Source organism: Carassius auratus, unplaced genomic scaffold, assembly GCF_003368295.1.
Source record: "Carassius auratus strain Wakin unplaced genomic scaffold, ASM336829v1 scaf_tig00041186, whole genome shotgun sequence".
Lineage (NCBI taxonomy): Eukaryota > Metazoa > Chordata > Actinopteri > Cypriniformes > Cyprinidae > Carassius > Carassius auratus.
Genome location: NW_020526636.1, coordinates 28,458 through 55,618, shown reverse-complemented (window position 1 = coordinate 55,618; position 27,161 = coordinate 28,458). Strand labels below are relative to the sequence as shown.

The 27,161-nt window shown below is 35.8% G+C and overlaps 1 protein-coding gene across 1 annotated transcript in view; it reads right to left on the bottom strand.

Moving 5' to 3' along the window:
- The window catches only part of LOC113085052 (mitogen-activated protein kinase kinase kinase kinase 4), a 34,536-nt gene extending 9,219 nt beyond the window's left edge, over nt 1-25,317 (bottom strand). Inside the window, exons 1-9 of the mRNA XM_026255067.1 lie at nt 25,288-25,317; nt 25,083-25,226; nt 17,895-18,131; nt 12,125-12,228; nt 11,867-12,009; nt 1,569-1,666; nt 873-1,045; nt 660-777; nt 160-393 (exon numbers count right to left, since the gene is read on the bottom strand). Of these exons, the coding sequence (XP_026110852.1) occupies nt 160-393; nt 660-777; nt 873-1,045; nt 1,569-1,666; nt 11,867-12,009; nt 12,125-12,228; nt 17,895-18,131; nt 25,083-25,226; nt 25,288-25,317 (1,281 nt within the window). The remainder of the gene's footprint in view (nt 1-159; nt 394-659; nt 778-872; nt 1,046-1,568; nt 1,667-11,866; nt 12,010-12,124; nt 12,229-17,894; nt 18,132-25,082; nt 25,227-25,287) is intronic.
- Nucleotides 25,318-27,161: the final 1,844 nt, after the last annotated feature.

Sequence of the window (27,161 nt, the reverse complement as noted above, 5' to 3'; positions counted from 1 at the left end):
GCTGAATGAAAAGCTGATATTCATTTTGCTCTTGATATGAATTGACCAACGGCTTAAGATTTCTTGCGTTTGGTGCGAAGAGGCCTTTACGTGCTATGGCCTCAAAAACATTATGGTTTTGTTAGAAGCAGAATTCAGTGCAACGGGCAGGGGACATACCTCACTGACTATCAACATGTCCATGGGGATCTGGGGGGACATGGATGGGCTGTCATGACTGGATGAGGGGGAGGATGATGTGGAGTGATGGCTCTGCTGGATGAGATCAGGCAACAGGTGAATGCGGCCTGCATAGCAGTTTCTCTCCTGGTGACTTTGACTGTGTGATGAGCCCAAACCTGGATCCAGAATGGACTCAGGAATGGGACGCAACTGCTTTCTCTCAGCTATGCTCTGGAACCAAGAACAGGGATAGTTCAGTATGAACTTATGCAAAAAAAGAGAACAAGGCCCTGAGGGAAGGAATGCTGAATTCTGCAGAAGTTATCAGCTTAAAAACTGTATTTTACTCATTTGTCTTGTGCCAGTAAATAAATAAAATCAAAGGACTGGAAAAAAAAAAAAAAACACCTTGGAACACATGATGACAAAATATATGATATAATATAATATGTGAAATGAAATTGAGATGAATTAAGAAAAAATATTTTTTACAATACCTGTCTAACGATTAAAGTTAGATCTTTGCTAGGTGTGGTTGCGGCTGGATCACTCTCTGATTCATCATGAACAAGCATGGTTTTCGCCAACTCTTTTTCATTATTCAATTTTGATGAGCTGGAGAGGGAGAAAAAAAATCATCCTTAAAATATTTTTGGTGTTCTATATGGTTTGCTGAGTAGTATTTTAATTAATTGGACTGTGTCACATGCCATGGCCTTGATTCCTCTGCTCCTGAAGTGGATACATCACCCTGCTCCAGCTCCACCACATCATCATCTACATCTGAATCTAAATCTTCACTCGACGAGGAGTAATCTGTCACCTTATGACGAGGTCGCACATCCTCCACTGCACGCAGCTCCTTGGCCAGAGCAGTAAGATCCTGGAGATGTGGGACAAGTCTGCATGTAAGGGTCTTTGTCAACAACACTCCTAAATTGATTCTTCTCTTTCACACTGAAAAGTTGTATCTATTACAATAATAATTTGTAGAGTACTCAGCAAGTCAATAACTTAATGCAATATGGTTGCAATTCAGGAATGTTGATAAGGCATAAAGATTCATCACTGTAACAGTAAAAAAAAAGTAAGAAAAAAAGGCAGCAAATCAACATCTATGCACAGCAACTTGACATATGTATCGCAAAAAATAAAAAGCTTTAAATTAAACGTGTATTAAAATTATAAGGAGTGGTGTAAACAGAAAATGTACAGCTATTCAAAAAGATCCAAGTGCAGTAAAATAAAATATCACAATACAATATGTGCGGACAAAGCAAAATTGTCATCCAACTCATCATGTCAACCTAGTTTAAATTGTCAGAGGAATTGACTGATTGATGGGGAAGATGATCATGTTGAAGAACACCAGGGACAATCCATAAAATTCCAAAACAATTACTTACAGCATGTCTAGTTGGTCTTACAAACTCTTTCTTCTTTCCAGACTTATTCCCAGCAATCTCTGGCAGCTGCACTGGTGAACCCTCAGACTTTGAAGAGGCTGCAGAGAGTGGTAGTGCACAAGAGTCATTTTCAGGGAGATGAGTGGGACATGTCCAGATCACTTTTTGCCAAAGTCAATTTGATCCCCACTGTTTGTTAAAAAAGCTCATGACAGAGATGTGTCTTATACAAAATTTCATTTTATTTGGTTCAGTCAATGACAAATAAACTAAATTCCAGAAACAAATTCCACTATTTTGTTAAGGTGGGTCAAAACTACAATTTTCATCTGCGATACAGAGCCAAATTAAGGGGAGGTAAAAATTACTTCAGAAAGATGGCAGCGTTGTGATATTTTCACACATAGATTGGTTGGTCTATTGATAAAATTAGTTGACTTTAGTACCCTAATGCAATCTTTTGATGCATATTATGCCATTTGTGACCATTCAAAAATAGGACTTTTAAATACTTTAAAATTTTTCTTCAAAGTTTGGATGTCTGTTACTCAAGAAGTATTAAAAATCTCTTAATACACTTTTAGATTTTGGGTTTTAACAAACTTTTATTTTGGTATCTTCATTTTTAAGGCCATATATGGTTCAGTTACATAGATATATTGAAGGGGTCTCAATATGGCTCCAGGAGTCAGTGGTTTATAAAAAATAAATAAAATGAAATAAAATAAAAATTAAAATAAAAGTCACTTTACATACACCCGATTCTTTTTTCTTTTAAAGAGAAATGTCTGGAGAACAAATAATGTTGAGACTAGAAATGTATCATGTTTCCCTCTATCAAAACAATTGCATAGCTCACACCGGTCTTTTTGCCATATATATAATTTTTCCAAAGTTTGCGTGCCTGAAACTCAAGAAGTATTAAATATACCTCAGTATGATTTTACATTCTGGTTCATTTCCAAAGGGCCTACATGGTTCAATCCCAGAAGTCTCAGTCTCAGACGTCACACCCACGGACCGTTGGCAAACGTTTGATGCATACAGTCATGCCCGAAAATAAGGGCACCCTTGGTAAAAATGATCAAATGTGGCTGTGAAAATTAATCTGCATTGTTAATCCTTTTGATCTTTAATTTAAAAATTGCACAAAAACCTAAACTTTCATTGGATAATAAACATTTAAAATGCGGGTAAATATCATTATGAAATAAATGTTTTTCTCTAATACACATTGGCCACAATTAAGGACACTCTGAAGTATATTTCCATTCATATTGACAATTTTGAGTACTCCAGGGTGATTATGAACATGAAATTATCCAGCCATTGCTTCCTGTTTCACAGAAGCATAAATGGGGGGAAACCAAAGCCCAAATTCCCTTAATCATCCATCACAATGAGAAAAAACAAAGAATAAATTTCTGATGTGCAGTAAAAGATAATGGAGCTTCACAAATTAGTGAAGTGGCTATAAGAAAAGAGCTTCAGCAGTGAAAATTCCCATTCTCACCATCAGGGCAATAATTAAGAATTTCTAATCCACAGAAAATGTTACGAAACTGCCTTTAAGAGGACATGTGTCTATATCTTCCTAATGCATGGTAAGGAGGTCAGTTTGAGTGGCTAAAGACTCTCCGAGGACCACAGCTGGAGAATTGCAGAAAATAGTTGAGTCTTGGGGTCAGAAAACCTTAAAAAAAAATGGCCAAACAGCACCTACATCACCACATATTGTTTAGGAGGGTTTCAAGAAAAATTCTCCTAGCTCATCCAAAAACAAATCTCCAGCATATTTATTTATCAGGCACGACTGGAACTTCAAATGGGACTGGCTTCTATGGTCAGATGAAACTTTGCTTTTTAGCAGCAGACACTCAAGATGGGTGATGGGATAAAAAGTACCCCATGTGTACAATGAAATATACTGCTTATTTTTTTATGTGGGCCTATATTCCTGCTGGATGTCCTGGACATCTTGTTTAGATACATGGCATCTTTTTTGTGTGTGTAAAGACCTCTAACAATAGCTTGCTCTATTCTTTTTTTTTATTCTATCTGTTTTATTTTTATTTATTATATTATTTAATAGCCCATGCTACGTGTACTGTGTTAACCTAGCTGAGACTTTTATAACACTTATATATCATTGCTCTTTTTGTTGTTTTTGATTGCCTCCACTGTCCTCATTTGTAAGTCGCTTTGGATAAAAGCGTCTGCTAAATGAATAAATGTAATGTAATGTAATCTTTGATTCTATCAAATACCAACAGACAAAAAAGTGACTGACTCCGTTAGAAATCTTATAATGGACCATGTTTGGATCATCCAACTGTATAATAATCCAAACAAAAACCTCAAAAACAACACAAAAATGGGTCACTGGGCACTAAAACCAAGCTTCTGCTATGGCCATTCCAGTTCCCTGACCTGCACCCTATAGAAAATGAGTGTCTTGGACTGAAGAGCAGAAACACCAACATGGAGCTGGGAAACTAAAGGGTCTGAAGTGATTCTGGATGAAGAAAGGGTCTCTGATCTCTTGTCAGGTGTTCTCTAACCTCATCAGGCATTATAGGAGAACATTTTGAGCTGTTAAACTGGCAAATGGAGGTTTTAAAAAAATAATTCAATAAAAGGGTGTAATTGTGGCCAATGTGTATTAGAGAAAACATTTATTTCATAATGATGTTTCCCCCCATTTTAAATTCTTATTATCCAATGAATGTTTAGATTTTTGTGAATTTTTAAAATAAAAGATCAAAAGGATTAACAATGCAGATTAATTTTCACAGCCTTCTTTGATCATATTTACCAAGGGTGCCATTATTTTTGGGCATGACTGTATGAGACACAAAGGTGGAAACACTTCAGGAATGTCGAAGTTGTTATTGGATTGGTTGAATTCTACAGAACTTCCGCGATACGTGTGTGTTGTGTCCTTCACGTTCTGCATAGAAACAATAATATGGTGGTGCCAAAACTGTTACGATCGGAAACTGGAGATGAGAGATCCAAGAGCAATGTTTATTGGGTAATCCAAAAATCTAAATCCAAAACAAGCAGGGGGTCAAAATCATGAAATCAGTCCGGAACAAAACAAACAGGAAACAAGAAACTAGAAAACACAAGGAACGCGAGGAAACTGTGTGACGGAAATTAAGGACTCAATGACACAGAGAGAAAACAGACAGGTTTAAATAGACAGGATAATGACAATGAAAGTGAAGGCACCTGAGTGCAATTAACAGGTGTGCAATTACGGTGATGAAGGGACAAGGCTTTGTGGGAAATGAAGTGCCTGCGGTGAGGTGCCTATGGGGAAGTGAGACCACTAGTGGACACCCGGGGAAACACAGACCAGACACCGTGACATTACCCACTCCTCTACAGAGCAGCTACCAGATGCTCCACCCGAACACAAGAACAAACCAAGGTGGACCGACGGAGGACCAGGGGGAGGGATGGAGGGCCAGGCAACAGAGGGAAACAGAGACAGGAAGTGCAAAAAACAAAAACAAGGAGACCAGGAGGGAGATGGACCAGCGGAGGATCAGGGGGAGGGATGGAGGGCCAGGTCCATAGAGGGAAAGAGAGACAGGAAGTTCAAAAAACAAAGAGACCAGGAGGGAGATGGACTGGTGGAGCATCAGGGGAAGGGACGGAGGGCCAGGTCTACAGAGGAAAACAGAGACAGGAAGTGTCAAAAACAAAAACGAAACAACAACAAAGAAACCAGGAGGGAGGAGGACCGGCGGAGGATAAGGGGGAGGGACAGAGGGCCAGGTCCATAGAAGGAAACAGAGAGAACACACCAAAAAACAAGATACCAGAAAACACATTGAACGTGAGGAAACTGGGTGACGGAAATTAAGGACTCCATGAGACAGAGAGAAAACAGACAGGTTTAAATAGACAGGATAATGATGATGAAAGTGAAAGCACCTGAGTGCAAATAACAGGTGTGAAATTACGGTGATGAAGGGAGATGGCTTTGTGGCAAATGAAGTGTCTGCGGTGAGGTGCCTATGGGGAAGTGAGACCACTAGTGGAAACCCTGGGAAATACAGACCAGACACCGTGACACAAACCCCTTCACGAAAGAAGAAAGCTTTTGTGTTTACAACCGTGACGTCAAGCACTTATCAGGATTAACTAAACGCTGGATTTTCAAAAGTATGTAAAAAATGTAAAGTTTGCTGCATAGAATAAAAATATGTCTGAGAGTCTTACACACCGGTCTGTTATTGTGGCTACATTTCCACGCCTCGAAAAGTGATGATGAACGAAACGAACTGTGATTGGTTGCTGGACATAACGGTCAAACAGCCTCATGGGTGGGCCTTGGCCAAATAAAGCTGCCATGAAATCCAGACCTTATATATATGATCAAGTTACCCATTTGTCTGCACAGTAACAAAGCAGTACCAACAAAGAAGTTACACTCCATTTATGCAAATTCTGAAAGTTACCATTATTGGTAAATTGAAGGGTGCACGATCCTATTAAATTAAATTACAATCCAAATTAATTATTTTTCTACTTCAGCAAGAAAAATTTTTTACTTCTCTGTGATTATGCTATCTTGTAGCTAAAGCTGTTAAACAACAGATTTCACCGGACCTAAAGTTGGCCCTTCTTCTAAGAATGACCTCTGCTTCAGACCTGTGGTGTATGTTGATAGAAATGGCTTATTCAAAGGTAACTGAAACATAACAGTGAATTTTGTAAGGTTTATTTACAACACTGAAAACATAGTTTTGTATGTTACATAGCACATCAATGCAGTTGCAGGTCCAAATGGTTGAAAATTACCCTTTCTCTGTAGTCAAAAACCAAATAACGCTCACTTTGTATGTAGCTGATATTTACTATTTAAAGATAAATGTTTAAAGAATAAACAATGAAACTTGACTTGTAACTTGTTTACTTCTTGACTTGAAATAATTGTCAAGTTGAGGTGCATTAACTTGCTCCCAGTTAGGGCTGGGTGATATATCTAATGATATGATCATGCACATCTAATCAGTAAAGTTGCTTCCGTGATCACCGCTAAAACCGCCATCACCTGCTTATAATTGGAATGGCATTTAATAGACAGAGCCGTAGATCGCTGACAAGCTACGCAATATCGCGTTTCATTATTGCAGATGAATCGCCTTTGATAATGAACGCAATATTGCGTAGCTTGTCAGCAATCTACGGCTTTGTCTATTAAATGCTGCTCTGTTCAAAAGCAGGTGATGGCGATTTAGCTGTAATCACGGAACCAGATTTACTGACTAGATGCGCATGATCATATAGTTAGATATATCGCCCAGCCCTACTCCCAGTGTGTATTTATAAGATTCTATATTTGAAACAGTTTCAGGATTATTTTGAAAAAGGGATTTTGCTTATTTTAACAGCTTCTGAAGCTACCAAGAGTTCAAATATGCAGTACTGTAACTACATGTCTGAAACAAATCCCACTTTCAATATTATTTGTTCTTCAGACATTGTTCATTAAATAAAATAAGTATCAGATGAATGCAAAGTGACCCACATTTGGTTTTTGAAACCATTGAAAATGTGTACCGTATTTTCCACACTATAAGGCGCACCTAAAAGCCTTTAATTTTCTTGTATATGGATGAAGGCGCTCTGTCAAAATGTTGACATTCCCTTTAGCACAGCTCCATCTAGTGGATGCATAACGCAAACCCAGTCAAACGTTTGACTGCAGTATCTTCTATTCTATGCGCCTTATAATCCGGTGCGCCCTATATATGAAAACAGTTCTAAATTAGGCTATTCATTGAAGGTGCGCCTTATAATCAAGTGCGCCTTATAGTGCGGAAAATATGGTACAATTTAACAATAGGAGCCAAACTGCTGCTGCTATATTTCTAAAGTCATTTTTACTACTGTGAAATTTGGCTCTGAATCTCAGGTGTAATTTTTAACTCACAATGTCTGGTATTCACAACAGAAATGTTACCAAAATTATCAAAATCAGTTATTGATTTATGAATTTTTAGACTGACATACAGAATCCCAGAACTAGCAGCGGCAGATGTGAGAATGAAGTTATGCAAATTAATATGTAATTTAATCACTTGACTGGGTCAACAAGAATAATAGCTGCCTCAGATCACTGTGAAAATAGTTAATGACAACTCCTTTTAAATAATCAAACAAGTTATGGAGATTTTTTTTTTATCTAAAAGGGATCAAGAATTGAGAAATCACATTTTCCCTTTTAAACGTGTAATGTGAAATATTTTTCTGAATCTGTTAGAGATGCTATGTAACACACAGAACTATGTTTTCGGTGGTGTAAAATAAACCTTAGAAAATTCACTGTTATGTTTCAATTACCTTAGAACAAGCCATTTCTATCTACATACACTGGGGGTCTGAAGCAGAGGTCATTCTTAGAAGAAGGGCCAACTTTAGGCATGTCAGGTGAAATCTGTTGTTTGATAGCTTTAGCTACAAGATTTAGGCATAATCACAGAGAAGTAAAACATTTTCCTTGCTGAAGTAGAAAAATAATTAATTTGGATTGTAATTTAATTTAATAGGATCGTGCGCCCTCAAATTTACCAATAATGGTAACTTTCAGAATTTGCATAAATTGAGTATATACAACTTTGTTGGTACTGCTTTGTTACTGTGCAGACAAATGGGTAACTTGATCATTCACAGGTTAAATGCCTTTTGCATCGTAACATAACATATCAGTTTACCAAATACTTATGTATTTCTAGGGTTGTCCCCGACTAAGGATTTTCAGTCGAATTGGAATTTTCGAATCTTTCGACTGATTTTCGAATCATATGTTTGGGGGTGGGACAAAATACATTAACAAGAGTCAAGTCAGACATTCGACTTACATAATTACTGATGTTTACACACAGAGAAAATGTGTAATGAACACCTTGCAGATAAACGGGGTAAATAATGTTTTATGTTTTGATTAACAGATAGCTAGAAACCATAACAATTTACAATTTTATTTATTTTATTTTTTTTTTTACAATACTGCTCTCATTATAACGTTAGCCTAAAACGTTAGCAGTTCTGCATTTCTGTTTTGAGCTGCGCGCACTGAAGATGACCAGTAGAGTGAAGCATTTGATAGCAATTTTTTAATCAATGGGATTCAACTCATAATTTCATACAGAATATGCTTCGTTATTTACACAACATAACGTTTATATTAAGACTTATAGGGTATTTGCAAAAAGGGCCTGAATGCACATGAACATATCTGCGGTGCTCTGAATGAACTCCTTTTGTGGATGCATCCTTCACGAAACAATGTGCAGCATCACGTCATCTAAACTCTAAAAATTCATAGCATTTTAGCATAATAGTCTTCTCATTATAATAGTATCTATATCATAACAGTCCCAGTCATAGTTACTAATATTCTGCATTGTAGTTTGACCTGCTCGCGCTGTGCGCTGAAGAGATATCATCTTAGTACTACAATGAAGCGCTTGACTCAAAACCAAATGCATCTTATATCAGGTAAATAATATCCACAATATACATACACCGGCTGAAATGTTTTGAAATCACTTGTACCCTACCTGTTCTAAAAAATCCAGTCTCTGCCGGTGTCAGTTTGAGTCTTGGTAAAGTTTAAAAATCCCTGCCGCCAAGATGCTCTACTGTCGGTCACGTATTATGGAAAGTGAAACATAAATCTATAGGGTTGGTTGGATTTATTCACACACTTTAAAATATAAATTTGATAATTTATCACAATAGGCTGTAACTTATAGGGAGAAAACCGTTAGTTCTATGTGAAATCAGACATTTGAGCTCCCCCATATAGTCAAAATGGAATAATTAATAACACCCCGCGAATATCCGACCGTTAGATTGGTAGTCGAATCAGACTCCTCGAATCAAAGCATCGATTTATCGACTATTCAGTGTCACCCCTAATTTCCTAATTTATCTTTGTAAAGAAACCTAAACGCTTCACTAGCTACTCTCTGCTGTCTCAGATAATGACATCTTTGTCCTGTGTCGACAACCGTAGTATCTCAAGGGGACAGGGGAGGTGCTAATCCATTTATTGCAATTTGCGACATTACCGCTAGATGCCGCTAAAATCTACACACTGCATCTGTAACATTTAAGAGGTCATGTAAAAACATACTGACCTTTTCAGAACTTAATATATAATTGGTGAAACTTATTTTATTGGACCTAAGCTGTCAAAATGACTCACTTTCAACGTCCGCATTATTACATGATAAGAGAAGAATACATCAGCACAAGACTGCCTGCACAGCACATCATGCACATATATTTTGTTAGTGTTCAAAGTGTAGTTATTTTTGGGAAGCTATATGGTGTATTATTACTAGTATTTTTACTCTTTGTATTCCCATGTCATTCAGGGGATACCCCTGATGGGGTTTAAGATATTATTATTCACAAATAAAAAGGCTGTGATCCAGAAATTGTACAGAGTAGCCACATATCTATCTATGACTGTCTACACTGCACAATGAACCTCTTATTAGGGCCCGAGCAACGATGGTGTGAGGACCCTCTTGTATCTACTATGTTTCTTATTAAAATTATGAAAATTTTCGTCTGATATAGGATTCAGAAGAGGGTGTGGCAAAATGGCTTGACAGCGCCACCTATACTAAAAAAAAAAACAACAGCCTTCCAGCTATGTTTCACGTACATGCACGAAAATTGGCATACACATGTAACACACCAATACCTACAAAAAAGACTCCTGGAGCAAAATTCTAAACCCAACAGGAAGTCGGTTATTTTTAATATTATGAGCAAATTTTGTGCCATTTTTGTCATTTCCATGCGTTGTATTTTAACAAACTCCTCCTAGAGATTTATTCAGATCAACACCAAATTTGGTATGCCTAATATAAAGGCCTTTGCGATGTTAAATTGCGAAGACCTTGAGTTTTCATTGAGGAGCGTGTACGTGGCGGTCTAGCGACTTTTGATGATTCGCCATGAAAAATGAATTTATTATAACTCAGACATACAATGTCCAATATGCCCCAAACTTCACATGTTTGATAAGACTCCGAACCTGAACAGATTGACATGCCCATATTCAGTTATAGTCATAGCACCACCTACTGGCAACAGGAAGTGACATTTTACACTGCGACGAACTACTCCTAGAAATTTTATGACATCAATGTCTTTTTTGTGGTCAGTCTAATCTAAAGGCCTGTGTGATGTTCAGTTGTGAAGATCTTGAGTTTTCATTAAAAGGTGTGTCCATGGCGCCGTGACGAAGTTCGATGTCTCGCCATGGGAATAAAAGATGTTATAACTCAGGCATAAAATGTCCAATATTCCCCCAAACTTCACATGTTAGATAAGACTTCTGCCCTTAACTGATCTACATGCCAATATTCAGTTATAGTCATAGCGCCACCTGCTGACAACAAGAAGTGACAATTTACGCTGCGACAAACTTCTATAAATATTTTGACATTAATGTATTTTTTGTGGTCAGTCTAATCTAAAGTTGTGCCTGTGTAATGTTAAATTGTGTAGATCTTGAGTTTATGTTAAAGGGCATGTCCATGGCTCCATGACAAAGTTTGATGTCTCGCCACAGCAAGAGAAGTTTTTGTAACTCAGGCATAAAATGTTCAATCTTCACATGTTCGATAAGAGTCCTGGCCTGAACATATCTGAAGGCCAATATTCCATTATAATGGTAGCGCCACCTGCTGACAACAGGAAGATTGACAAATATTGAATTTACTTTGATATATGTCACTCATATTTATGACTTTAAATGCATATTTCTAAACGTTCACCATTTTACTAAAGCCACTAGCTGCCGGTGAGCACGGGTGCGAGGGCCCGTTCATCGCTGCTTGTAGCTTTAATTTACATTGTGTTTGCACTGTGTTAGTTATGGTCAATGTTTTTTTGAGACTGCAAAAACTGAGTTGCAGTGGTGAGACAACTGCATTCATGTGCACAAGAGACATGACTGTGATTGGCTACAATGCTCAGAGCTGCAACCTTTGAAGCACCGGCAGTAGTTAAAAATATAATGCCATTAATTATTTTATATTTTACAAAAATATAATATCTATTTTCATGATTAATCTCAGCAACTCTAATAGTGCAATATAGTAAAAGATTTCAAAAGTGTTATACATAATCATTTCACAGTGGTACTTCAGGAACATATTTGGACACCCTTCTAAAGAGTTTTATATTAGTTTGAATTTCAGTGTGTTAATAATAATAATAATAATAATAATAATAATAATAATAATAATACTCACAACGAGCCCTGAACATCTCCCCTGTGCTGGCCTGTGATCCAGTTTGAGAACTGGAGTTACTGGAGCCAGACGAACTCCCACTACCTGGTCTAGATGAGAGCTGTTCAACCCGCTCCCACAGCAGACGTGGCTCCATGTTACTACTGGGAAGAGAGTTCAAAAGACAAAATTACTGACATTTTCCTGAGAAATATAAACTTTTACATGTACAGAGTCAGAGGTGAATATTCTATGTATAAATTATGTTAAAGATCACACATTCCAGCATTCCTCTGTCCAGTTTGGTTGTTATGCATCCCAGTCTGTAGTGGAGAATCTCGACGGGATAACACAGGAGATCTAGAAGTTGTTCTTACTGGCACCTTGCAGGAAAGTAAGAAGAGGATCTTGTCAATATTAAATACATATTATATTACATTTCATTTTATAGCAAAAAAAAAAAAAAGTAGCACAATTAGAGATCAAGCAGTTTTAAAAGGTGGAGAAAATTTTATTTGTTAAGACCATGCCAGATTCTGTGGCTATTTTAATAGCAAGAAAATTTTATGGTAAAACTAAATCAGGTTTTTACAGTGTATTCTTGTTTAAAATTCTAAAACTATACTTGGTTTCTACTTGTGCTATAAACTGACTTGAAAAATAATAATTATTATAATAATTGCACATTTTACTGAAATCAAGATTATTCCCACCTAACAAAAAAAGTTTTTAAATATACGTTTACATTAATTTACATTAAATTAATAATTTCACTTTCAATCTTCAAATTAAAGTAGAAACAACATACAGTATATTTTTATATTTGTTTTTGACTGAAGGTATCACTGATACCAACAAAGGTGCAACTAAAAAAAATTGAATATGATGGAAAAGTTTTATTTAAAAAAAGTAATTGTATTTATTTTTATTTTTTTTGTAATTTAATTCAAAAAAAGCAAACTTTCTTATATTATAGATTAGTTGCACACAAACTGAAATATTTCAAGAGTTTTTTGTTTTAATTCTGATGGTTATGGTTATGACTTACAGCTTAGGAAAATTACAATTTCAGGATCTCAACAAATGAGAATTATTTTCTCAAAGATCAAAAAAAAAAAAGATTTACAAAACAGAAATGTTCAAGATCTCCAAAAGCAGGTTCAATTATGCACCCAATAATCGTATGGGTCTCCTTCTGCATGAATTATTGCTTCATTGCGGCATGGCATGGAGGCGATCAGCACTGCTGAGGCGTCACTGAATCCCATGATGTTTTGTTAGTGTCCTTCAGCTCTTCTGTGTTGTTTGTCAGATGTTGCTTATCTTCCTCTTCACAATACCTAATATATTCTCTGAGAGGTTCATGTCAGGTGAGTTGAGTTGACTGGCTAATCAAGCACAGTAATATGGTCAGCAAACCACTTGAAAGTGGTTTTGGCACTGTGGGCAGGTGCTAAAGTCCTGCTGCAAAATTAAATCAGTATCTCCATAAAGCTGGTCAGCAGATGAAAGCAAAAAGTGCTCCAAAATCTCATGGTAGATGGCTGCATTGACTTTGGACTTGATAAAACATAATGGACCAACACAAGCAGACGTCACGGCACCTTAAATCACCACTGACTTTGGACACTTCACACTGGACTTTGGATTCTGTGCATCTCCAGACTTTCTCCAGACAGAAATGCTTCTGACATTTTTTTTTTTTTACTGGTTCAGGAGTGGCTTGGTTCTATGAATGTGATAGCTGTAGTCCTTTTCCTGAAGACATCTGCGTGTGGTGGTTCTTGAAGCACTGACTATGGATTTTGTCCACTCCTTGTGAAGCTCTCCAAAGTTCTTGAATTGGCTTTTCCTGACAATCCTCCCAAGGCTGTGGTCATCCCTGTTGCTTGTGCACCTTTTCCTACCAAACTTTTTCCTTCCAGTCAACTTTCTATGAATATATTTTGAGACAGCATTCTGTGAACAGCCAGCCCCTTTCAGCAATGACTTTCTGTGGCTTACCCTCCTTGTGGAGGTTGTTGATGATTGTCTTCTGGACCATTGCCAAGTCAGTAGTCTTTCTCATTACTGTGGTTGCATGTTCTAAACTAGCACCCATTATTTATACAAAAAAATAATCAAACTAATCAAGCTCAAAATTGAATATTCAAATTTTTTAAGATACTGATTTCTTTTATTTTTCCTAAGCTGTAATTCGTAACCATAAAAAAAAAAAAAAAAAAAAAAAAAAAACACACACACACGCAAATATACAGTATATATACCGTATTTTCTGCACTATAAGGCACGCTTAAAAGCCTTCAATTTTGTCAAAAAACGACTTAATCCGGAGCGCTTTATATCTATATCTAGTGGATGCATAACGCAAACCCAGTCAAACGTTTGACTGCAGTATCTTCTATTCTATGCGCCATATAATCCGGTGCGCCCTATATATGAAAACAGTTCTAAAATAGGCCATTCATTGAAGGTGCGCATTATAATCCAGTGCGCCTTATAGTGAGGAAAATACGGTATATACAGTTGCAATCAAAATCATTCAACCCCCTTGACTTGCAAGACAATTTGCTGTGGAGAACAACATTTTATGAAATCAATTTAACAAAGGCATCAGTAAAGTATTAGAGAAAGTTTGTTAATACACTTTTGAGTGATTCTGAGAATGGAACATTGATGAATCATGATAAAATTCGAACATGTTCAAAATTATTCAACTCCCTTTGTGCAGAATCTTTTATTCTTTAAAATCTCCAATAAACGCTGTCTGTATGTGTTTAGAAGCTTCTGTCACCTCTCTACTACAGTTTTGGCCCATTCCACACCTGAAAAAGCTTTCAGGTCACTGATAATCTTTGGTTTTCACATTTCCACTACTTTCTTCAAATTCAACCAGATATTTGAAATAAGAATTAAGCCTGGAGACTGAACAGGTCACTCAAGTACATTATATGACAGATCCCTGAACCAAGCAGAAGTAGATTTGGATGTGTACTTTGGCATGACTGGCCTGCATGAAAGTCCATTGATCATCAGCTTCAGTCTTTGCACCAAAGGCATCACAATTCTTGTCAAAATGGCCTGACACTTTAAAGAATCCATGATGTCCTTCATACAGTCATGATTTCCACTTCCTTCTACAGTAAAGAAACCCCATAACAGGACTGATCAACCTCCAAGTTTGAGGATGGAGATGGTGTTCTTCTGCTTATGAGCTTTGCCTTTTTTTGCAGCAAACATACCGCTGATCCATGGGTCCAAAAAGTTCCAGTTTGGTCACATCACTCCATATAACATTCCTCCAGAGCTCCACAAGACTACACACATGAATTTTATCAAGTTCAAGTTGTCCTTTGTTCTTCTTGATCAAGAGTGGTATTCTGATGTCTACAAGAAGGCAATACTTGTCTAGTGATCTTCTCACACACTGCTTTGAAATGGTTTTCCTCCTTTCATCAGGTCATATTGCAAGTCTTTGGCTTAACATTGCAGATTTTTCTCAGTTGCTCTGATTAAACATTTGATGATATTGTGCTTTTTCTTCCACAACCTCAAAGATTTTCTGGTAAAACACACTTTAAGCTAAGGAATAAGGCTGAGAGCTGTGTCTCTAGGAACTTTCAATGTCTTGGAAATCTTCATATAGCCTTAGCCTTTCTAAAGTACTACTATATTTATTCTCTTTAGCTTTTGTGAGATCTCTATTGACATTTTTGCTATTTAACTTCAACACATTCATGGGCTAACTGTATGTGTAACAGCTCAAGCTAATTCAGTTTTTAATAGAGTTTCTAAAAGCTTAATTGTGTTTTATTCCCCACCATGCAAATAAGTGATTTAAAAACAGCAATGTTGAATAGGGGTTGAATAATTATGACATAGCAGTATTATTAAAAAAATCTTATAACTCAAAAAGCATTTTATTATATATTGACAATATCACTTTTAATATTCCAGTGAACTGTTATAGATAAAATTAATTGAGAAGATACAATTTGAATGTCGAGGAATAGTTAATTTATTTCAGTAATTCAACTCAAATTGTGGAACTCATGTATTAAATAAATTCTATGCACACAGACTGAAGTAGTTATACTTTGAATTGTGATGATTTTGGCTCACATTTAACGAAAACCCACCAATTCACTTCTCAACAATACCAAAAAAAAAAAAAAAAAACACATTTAGTCAATTGTTGGCCTTCTGGAAACTATGTTAATTTACTGTCCATGTATTCAGGACTTGGTAGGGGCATTTTCTTTTCTCTGCGCCAGATTCTGATGTATTATCCATGGGCATAGATGTCCATCCATCAATTATTGCGTATTCTACGTATAGGGATAAGTACTGGGGTTGGAAATTGTTAGAAATTTTCTGGTTCCACCTAATGGTTCCGGTTCCAATTCCAGTTCCATTAAAATCATTAAACAACTATTAAAAAATAGCTCTAAATAAAAATGCACAATACTCAACTACTAAATGCTCAATACTGTATATTACTTACAGTCAACTTAATTTAAGTTAACTGTCACCTGGCCCCTCTGTGGGCCACCTACGTTTACGTCACTATATTACAATAAAATCCTAATCTAATCATGACAAACTATATATCGTTGGAAAGGTCTAAGACTCCTAAATATATATTTTACCAATCGTTTTTGTTAAAGATTATGTAGTAAAAGTAATAGATTAATTTAAAACCTACATCATAACAGGACTGTTGCTTTTTTTCTCTATCACACTTTAGAAGTCATCAGAAATTATTTATCACTTGAAAACTTAAAATCTCAAAATTCATTCTTTGAAAACCATTTTAAATTTAAACATTGCATTACCATGAAAATTGTACATCACAATCATGTTACAAAATGTTTTCAGTCATTTTTTATACAAATTTAGGTTTTTGATCATGCACTTTCAAGTCTAAGTTCAAAAATGTGAGTGACAGTTAAAAAGTTAAAGGTTGGAAATATGTTTCAAATTTAAACATATATTACAGTATACAGATCTTCATTAGTAGGGTTGGGTATTGGCAATAAAAAAATTGGCTTATCAAGCAGGAATAAGCTTGTTGGCCAAATAGTCCCTTGAGGGCTGAGACACTTGTTAATTTCCCTAAATTAATGAAATATAAAATGTAAAATGTTATACTTATAACCATGTATACACCCTCTCCATAAAGCCCTTATCTTACAAATAATAATGCAGTCAGGAGATGGTGTGATGAAATGAGTGGTTTCCACATTTCTAAACACTAAAACTTGCTTGTGTGACCTTTGAGAATAAAGCTTGGTGACTCTTCGTCCCCTTGGAATTATAAGGTTCTGTCTGCGTTCTGAGCAGTTTTGAGATATTGAGCTTCAAAGTTTTTGTGTTCCATAGACTTCTGTAGATAGAACCTTTTTGTTTTTTCAATAAAAAAAATCTCAAAATGTATACAACTTAAAAAAAACATCACATAATGTAAATAAGTTGTCACAGAATAAATATGTGAATAACTCAATTTTGACAAAAATGTCAGATAGAACCTTATAATTCCAAGGGGACGTCTTGTGCAGCAAACACATTTGAGCTTCCATTATTATTATACTGTATAGATTAGAATAAAAGTATGAGTAAAATGTGTTCATCATACAAAGTGTTTGTGTCTTTTTAGGAGACTTGGATTAAAGCACTCAATTCATATTCATTCTTCTATGATGTCTTTAGAAATTGTTTTAAGCTTGAAAGTTTTGGTTGAATGGACTTTGAATGGAGGGACAGAAATGTCACAGGTTTCATTAAAATATGTTCATTGCACTTTTGAAAAGGAAAAAAATATATATTGGTATGGAATGACATGAAGGAGAGTAACTGATCACAGACTTTTCATTTTTGGGTGAACTAAAAGTTCATTTAAAGTTACATTTAAAGTTACATTTAAAAGTATTAAAACTACATTTTAGCCTATACAATTCCAGAGTTATGGGTGAAAACAAATGTACTCATAGTGCCACTTAGTATCAGACAGATGTCTCTAAAAGAATGTATCAGTGGTCCCTTTTCTTACCCTCGGGGGCAACTCTTCATCAAGGGTCTGCTCAGGGGGCTCATGGCCCCTGGATTTAGAAACATGTTGAGAGTGGTCAGGGTATGAAGGGTGTACTGGGTGGTGCTGGTGAGAGGAGTCCTGAGAGCGAAGATGAAGCTGTGCGAAAATAGGAACAGGATCACTGAAGGACTGGGAGCGAGACACAGGGGGTGCAGATGAGTTACTCTTTAGAGCAGCTAAGTGAGACCACTGGACCTTTCAAGGAGGGGGATAAAACAACAGGAAAGTGTGACATGGAGGGTAGAAATGCTAAGCTATCAATGAGTAAACAAAGACCAATGATAAGTATGATGCAGACTGTGAAATATAAGAGAGTCTATTAATTCACAGATGACAGCAGGGGTATGTCACCCAGATCCTTTAAGCAGTTTTTTTTTTTTTTTTCACATTCACTTTTTTTCACATCATGACGTGTTTCGTCATGAGTCTTATGCTGTGTTCCAGACAACTCGAAATTCAGATTTTTCCCACTTCCTACTCTGAAATAACATCTGGAACACCACTTAAAGGTGTCATCGGATGCCCATTTTCCACAAGTTGATATGATTCTTAAGGGTCTGAAAAGTAGTAACATAGTTTGGTTAAAATTTCTCAATGGTAGTTTAAAACAACACCCATGTACACTATCAAAAAACAGCTCTTTTCAGAGCAAGCCATTTCATAAAATTTTCCATTAAATGCAAATGAGCTCTGCTGACCCCGCCACTCTCTTCCGAGTCGCTCTCCGCATTCAGCATGAAACTTGCTAATTAGCACATTATTAGGAAAGATGATTTGCAAAGATTAATTAAAAAAATTATTATATTCTTTGGTGAAACTGGTCTATGTGTGACATCACACAGGAGGCATCTGAGATTGGCTTGATTTGATAAAGGCGAAATGAACTGAGATAAAAAATATATATATAAATAAACACCGGGTGAATTTGTATCATTATAGGGTGGTTATATACATGCACTGCCAACACACATTTTAGTTCAAACACCTTGTAAAAGTGCATGTACAATATGGGGGCCAACCAGAGTGTGCTTTTTACCTCAGTGTCTGCAAAGTGCATTTGCAGCTTTTGACCGCTGAGTGGCACCTTAACCACAAGTTATCAAACAAACGCAGCAAAGCACATTTTTGCAAATAGCCGTCAACTGTGCCTCGCCGAAGTGGTACATTTGAAGGCTGCAGTCGGGAAAAATGAAAGAACACACTATGAAAGAACAGACTTTACTCTAAGCTTCACATTATTACACCATATTTTAGATTTGAACAACTAATGATCAACGATTTGGAGCAGCATCGGCTGTTAGATCATGTTAGATTCTGACAAGAAACATTATTTTATTAATAAATAATCAAATGTCTCCTTTTTCACAATTATAATGCTACTTCTGCCTGTGTTTTGTGGCAAACTTAATGCACGTGCTTGAGCGCGGATTATATTATGGCTCATTATAGATTAGACTGTTAATTTAATATTAAAGTGTGATTAGTTTAATAATGACCTAAATGAATGTCTAGTAGTAACTAAAAACTCTTAACATGGAGGCAGCCCTATTAAAATTTGTTAAAGTTTTTAAAGCACTTCATAGGTTTGCAGGGCCGGCCCGCGGCATGGGCGGTATAGGCAAATGCTAAGGGTGCCACTCATCCATAGGGGCGCCAGAATGAGTGAACGAGTGAATTTTTTTTTATAATAGGCTACTATTTAAAAACCATTAATTCAAAATACTACCAAATAAAGCAAAAAAAAATAAAAGTCCAGCTCTTCAATCTTCCCCCGCCCATCGAGTGCTTGAAGTGCGTCAGAAACAGAGCGCGCACGATCAGTTGTTGGTAATTTGTTGTGTAGCGTGCCCGACGCCGCATCCAATGTAGACAGCACTGCTTTTGTTAACACACAGCTCGTAGAAACGGGCCTGGCAGCTCGCGCCAGTTCTAGACACGGTGAAAGTTTCCTGATTGTGACGGAAGGCTGAATTTACATGACACATTATAAATGAGCATAGTCTGCGATAGATACAGTGCCAAAAAGAAAAGAAGAGGATAAAGACAGAGGTAAAGAGATGTAGTGAAAGAACAATTTATTGCATAGGAGTAAGATACTATAATTTCATGGCAGTTATTTTTACCTTAAACTTAATGTTAGCAGTTGTTCTGAGTTCTGAGTCCCCAGACTGTGATTTTGTACAATCATGTCAGTTTTAAGACGCATTTTTTATTATCACTTTTTTATTAATGTTTTACTCTACAGTTGTGCAGATTTGGGGGGATACAGTACAGGCCAAAAGTTTGGAAACATTACTATTTTTTAATGTTTTTGAAAGAGGTTTCTTCTGCTCATCAAGCCTGCATTTATTTGATCAAAAATACAAAAAAAATTTAATATTGTGATATATTATTAAAATTTTAAATAATTTGTTTTCCATTTATTATACTTTAAATTATCATTTATTTCTGTGATGCAAAGCTGAATTTTCAGCATCATTACTCATCACATGTTACATCCAGTCTATCACATGATCCTTTAGAAATCATTCTAATATGATGATTTATTATGAGTGTTGGAAACAGTTCTGCTGTATATATATATATATATGCTGTATATGCGCTAAATCATGAACACAATGACAGGGTGAAATGGGCTGTGATGCATGGGGCGCCAGGTAAAATCTTGCCAAGGACAGCAAATTGGTCAGGGCCTGCCCTGTAGGTTTGCATAAATTCTGCTTTCAGAACGATCCATAAACTGAGAGATGACAACACTGTTTTTTCCTCTGAAACACCTGTTTTCGGTGTTTGGAAACAAATATTGTGAATCAGGGGTTGTTTTTTAATTAAATGATAAAATTATGTTGTGTTGTATTAGGTTGACTAATTTATTAATTTTAAATTGTATTATTATTATTTTGTTAATATTTTTTTTTTTTTTTTTTTTTTTACATTTTATGGATTGACCCAATCTCCTCTATGACCAAACTCTGTATATGAAACCATATTATTTATTTATGTATTTTAAATGGATTAATTATTATTAAACCACGTTTTAATTAATACAAAAATATGATAAAAAGTGATAGATGTCTTAATTCATGGACATAATTTTCATTTTGTGGGCTCTGTATATGGGAAATGTGTTAAAAAAGGCCAGATAACTAATAAATGTGTCACTTGCTGAAATAAGTTAATTATTAATGTAAGTTTCAAGCCTTTTATAATTTGTGACAATGTAACTATAATGCCAAAATATGTGCTAGAACAAGGCATATCCTATAACACGCAACAATAAGCCACTCCTTCAATTGTTCTATTTTTTTTATGGCATAATGCACACATCCTTAAATGTAATCTAAACATTCCAAGTTAATATCTTACTTTTTGTACGATTTATAGTTTTTCCATGTCACAGTTTTAGCCTATTATTCTTGATTTCTCACAATTATATATTTTTTTATTGTGTGTGTCAGAGTAAATTGTGATGTGAATAAAGTCTCATGAACGTGTAGCCTTGTAGACATCGATAAGTATGATTGTACAGTGGACCAACGGCCAAGGTCAGAATTTTTTTGTTCAAAAACTTTCATTAGCATGTAGATAGAAATTAAAGCTCCTTAATACAACATAAGGAAATTATATAGTTATAATGGTTTTCAAAATGACTGTTTAATAACGATAACGTAGTAAGAGTCTGTGTTTTTTTTATGCATTAGGCTGCAGCCTATATCTCACGTTTTGAAATTAACTGTCTTAAAATAAATTTTAGATTAATTTTCTAATGATTTAATGTATGTGTGTTATAAAGTATTTTATGATGTTATATTATAAAGTTATTTTTGTTTCGTTATTTGATCTCTGTTCACAAAACAAAATATAATTCCAGTCAGTTTGCAAACTCCCTTTGCGTCCCTTTGCGGTAGTTTCATTAATGACTCTAACACACGACTAAATTGCAGTTAATGCGGTGGCCCTATGACGATAGTAGTCATTTTGGTTGGCTACTTCTGTAGCATCTGATGACCCCTTTTAAGTCAGATATCCAACCTGTGCACTCTTGGTAGATTGATAAACTTTAACCTCAGCAAGAGGTTATCATTCATCAACTTATTTTATGTAAAAAAAAAATCTGTTTTTGGCGAGACCACATGGTCATTATATTTACGTGACGTGATTGACTCAAACTCAATGAGGTTTGAATTGGGACATTTCAACATGGATGTTCCCTCTTCGACCTTGTCTGGAACACGGCATCAGCATTACTAAGGGTGGGAGTAAAAAAAAAAAAAAAAAAAAAAAAAAGATTCTCTTGGCTATTCAGCCAAGTGATGATATCTCAGATCATTATTTAGTTCTGTGCAAACTTCATATAGCCAAAATTGTAAATTCTACTTCTTGTTACAAGTATGGAAGAACCATCACTTCTACCACAAAAGACTGCTTTTCAAGTTATCTTCCTGATGTATCCAAATTCCTTAGCATATCCAAACCCTCAGAGCAACTTGATGTAACAGAAACTATGGACACTCTCTTTTCTAGCACTTTAAATACAGCTGCTCCTTTACGCTTAAGGAAGGTTAAGGAAAACAGTTTGACACCATGGTATAATGAGCATACTCGCACCCTAAAGAGAGCAGCCCGAAAAATGGAGCGCAGCTGGAGGAAAACAAAACTAGAGGTATTTCGTATTGCTTGGTGGGAAAGTAACATATCCTACAGAAAAGCATTAAAAACCGCTAGATCTGATTACTTTTCTTCTCTTTTAGAAGAAAACAAACATAACCCCAGGTATTTATTCAATACAGTGGCTAAATTAACAAAAAATAAAGCCTCAACAAGTGTTGACATTTCCCAACACCACAGCAGTAATGACTTTATGAACTACTTTACTTCTAAAATCGATACTATTAGAGATAAAATTGCAACCATTCAGCCGTCAGCTACAGTATCACATCAGACAGTGCACTATAGACCCCCTGAGGAACAGTTCCACTCATTCTCTACTATATTGTTAACTCATCTAAACCAACAACATGTATGTTAGACCCTATACCATCTAAGCTACTAAAAGAGGTGCTTCCAGAAGTCATAAATCCTCTTCTGACTATTATTAATTCCTCATTGTCATTAGGATATGTCCCCAAAACCTTTCATCAAAAAACCAAAACTTGACCCCAAAGAACTAGTTAATTATAGACCAATCTCGAATCTCCCTTTTCTGTCCAAGATACTAGAAAAGGTGGTATCCTCGCAATTATAATCCTTCTTAGAGAAAAATGGTATATGTGAGGATTTCCAGTCAGGATTTAGACCGTATCATAGTACTGAGACTGCTTTCCTTAGAGTTACAAATTATCTGCTCTTATCATCTGATCATGGGTGTATCTCTCTATTGGATCTTAGTGCTGCATTTGACACAATTGACCACAACATTCTTTTGCATAGACTTGAACACTTTGTTGGCATCAGTGGAAGTGCATTAGCATGGTTTAAATCGTACTTATATGACCGCTATCAGTTCGTAGCAGTAAATGAAAATGTATCATTTCGATCACAAGTGCGGTATGGAGTACCTCAAGGCTCAGTACTAGGGCCGCTACTCTTCACGCTTTATATGTTACTCTTGGGAGATATCATCAGGAAACATGGTGTTAGCTTTCACTGTTATGCTGATGATACTCAGCTCTATATTTCTTCATGGCCCGGTGAAACACACCAATTTGAAAAACTAATGGAATGCATAGTCTATATAAAAAACTGGATGACGAGTAATTTCTTACTGCTAAATTCTGGATGTTAATTATAGGACCTAAAAACTCAGCTTGTAATAACCTAGAACACTGTCTAAGACTTGATGGTTGCACTGTCAATTCTTTGTCATCAGTTAGGAACCTAGGTGTGCTATTTGATCGCAATCTTTCCTTAGAAAGCCACGTTTCTAGCATTTGTAAAACTGCATTTTTCCATCTCAAAAATATATCTAAATTACGGCCTATGCTCTCAATGTCAAATGCAGAAATGTTAATCCATGCATTTATGACCTCAAGGTTAGATTATTGTAATGCTTTATTGGGTGGTTGTTCTGCATGCTTAGTAAACAAACTACAGCTAGTCCAAAATTAGCCCGGTCCTGTCATCGCTGCACTGGCTCCCTATCAAACATCGTATAGATTTTAAAATATTGCTTATTATAAAGCTTATAAAGCCCTGAATGGTTTAGCACCTCAGTATTTGAATGAGCTCCTTTTACATTATACTTCTCTACGTCCGCTACTTTCTCAAAACTCTCTCAAATTGATAATACCTAGAATATCAAAATCAACTGCGGGCGGCAGATCCTTTTCCTATTTGGCGCCTAAACTCTGGAATAACCTACCTAACATTGTTCGGGTGGCAGACACACTCTTGCAGTTTATATCTAGATTAAAGACCCATCTCTTTAACCTGGCATACACATAGCATACTAATATGCTCTTAATATCCAAATCCATTTTTAGGCTGCATTAAAAGGGTAAACCGGAACCGGAAACACTTCACATAACACCCTATGTACTTGCTACATCATTAGAAGAATGGCATCTAAGCTAATATTTGTCTGTTTCTCTCTTATTCCGAGGTCACCGTAGCCACCAGATCCAGTCTGTGTCCAGATCAGAGGATCACTTGCAGTCACCCAGATCAAGTACGTATCCAGACCAGGTGGTGGATCAGCACCTAGAAAGGACCTCTATTGCCCCTGAAAGACAGCGGAGACCAGGACAACTAGAGCCTCTGGCTTGCTTAGTTGGGGTCACTTCATCTACAGCGATATCGTTGACTTGATTGCAAATAAATGCACATACACTATTTAACTGAACAGAGATGACATAACTGAATTCAATGATGAACTGCCTTTAACTATCATTTTGCATTATTGAGACACTGTTTTACAATGTATTTTGTTTCAAGCACTATATAAATAAAGGTGACTTTGACTTTGATTGGGGAAAAAAATAAAATTAATAATAATAATAATAATAAAAATATATATATACATATATATTTTTATATATTTTTAGGTTTAAAATTTTTTTATATCTTTCTTAGAATCATTAAACAGATACAGAGAGACAGAGATGGGAGGAGAAATAGGAAAAACAGGACTGAGTTATCTCAGGTTACTTGTGGTTCCATAGGTCTGTGCATGACTGAGCACTCAGTGCAATTTCCACCGGAGTATAGTTCAGATCCTTGTGGCAAAGTAGACTGCTTGGGTGGAGCAGAATGAGAGATGACCTGAAGATTCTTACGATACCTCTCATCAGCCTGTGAGAGGGACAGAAAACAGGACGAGAAAACAACAACAAAAAACAGGATCAGCAGGTACCAAGGCAACACACAGATAGCATTGTGCCATTGATACAATGTTGAGTTTTGATCCAAACCATCATTTTAGTTGAGATTGATATTTCAGTGTTTAAAGTATGTTGGATCAGCATTAAACATTTTATTAAAGTTGTCAGCACACATGGGTAAAGAACTAATAGTGATTTGTGGTTGATTATCACAAGATCATGCAGGCATGTATCTCTGCAGAACACTAGTGGATGTCTCACAATCAGCAGGGCATGTCAAACCATGATGGGCATTTTCAACTGCTTTGGCCGATTTCCTCTAATCGATAGGGGGTTGGTATAGGGGTGAGTCTTCAAGTATATTTATATAAAATAATAACAATATGTGTAGTTGCACACTGAAAATGCACACTGGTTGATATACACCCATTCTGGTTGTGTGTGTGCACTTCACAGTAATCTAAATCATGCTTCCATATTAGAAAGAAAACAAAGGTGCATCCTACACAGAATTCTTGTTCATTTAACCACTTGACATGCATGACTTCTCTAGGTTTCAACAATGGTGCATCTATCTTAAAAAGTGAATACATCTTGCTTTAGTAATAATTATTAGGAAATTTCTGATTAAAGTTTCAACAATATTTAACAGATTTCTTGAAGTGCATGAACATTCTTCATGACATGAACATAAGAATATCATAGTTTACACATAGCCAATGTATTGATCTATGAGTCAATGCTTGCAGAGCACCTTGCCTTCTTTCCTTTAGTAGAAGTTAAAACAGATGAGGATGGACAATTAAAAAAAGAAAAGAAAAGAAAAGACAGGCACCCTCCTGATAATGGTGACATTTGATTATACAATGAGTTGTAGTCTAAAGAATCGTCACCTGTCTTGGGACTTGAAGCTATCCTATGCCTTATCTCCTGCTCCCTGATAACTGCTTAAACATGTAATCAATCATTCATAATTATTCAGAAAGTGACAGACATGGCTATTTTGTGATATTTTAAAAGAGTAAGGACTACATAAGACTATATCTTATGTAGGTAGATTTGCTGCTTTACCATGTTAAGTTTTATCCATTATACAATTTATTGCCTTTTTACTCCATCAAAAATGTTAGTAAGTTATATATCATTTGTAAGCTTAAAACCTAAAAATTAATCCTTGCGTTACCATGAAAATAATACTTTTGGTGGTCTCCTCCCCCTAAGTGGGTGGTGTATTGAGTCTCAAAATTATCTGTGATTGAAGTAATATTGACATAAAAAGGTGGATATTTGTGACAGAAAAATGCATAAAAAATGAAAATGGAGTTTGGGTGTTATTTAATGGTCTAAATAAAACCTCAATTTTGTTTTATTTCAAATTTGAAAAATAAATTATTTAGAGATAAGTCTTTCATTTTATAGCAGATTTTTTGTGTAAAATATCTGTTATTAAAAATATTAATTTTATATGAAATAAAATTCAAATTTTAGAAGTGCATTTTCTTTAGAGAAAAATGTAATTTTTATAACTTTGATACTTTCATATTTTGAAATGATTCTACAACAACAACAAAACAATAACTTGCCGATTGTCTTCTTTAAAGAGATTCCAACCTTTGGTCTGCATTCCATAGCGTACATTAATTATAACAATTTAATTAAGGGACATTTTGATCCAGTTGGTCGTTATCTCAGAATAAACCCAGACTGGGTGATCAGGACCCCGACAAGAAGCCGGAATAACTTGCTTATTAAATGGGTAAAAAGATTCATTTTTACCATATTATGTGTTCAAATTAATGCTGAAGTCTTTTATTGCAACACGCGTTAGTTAACTTTCACGTATATGTTCAAAAATGGGGGGTGGCAGTTAAGAGGAAAAATAAACTGTCATTAACATTATTGAATG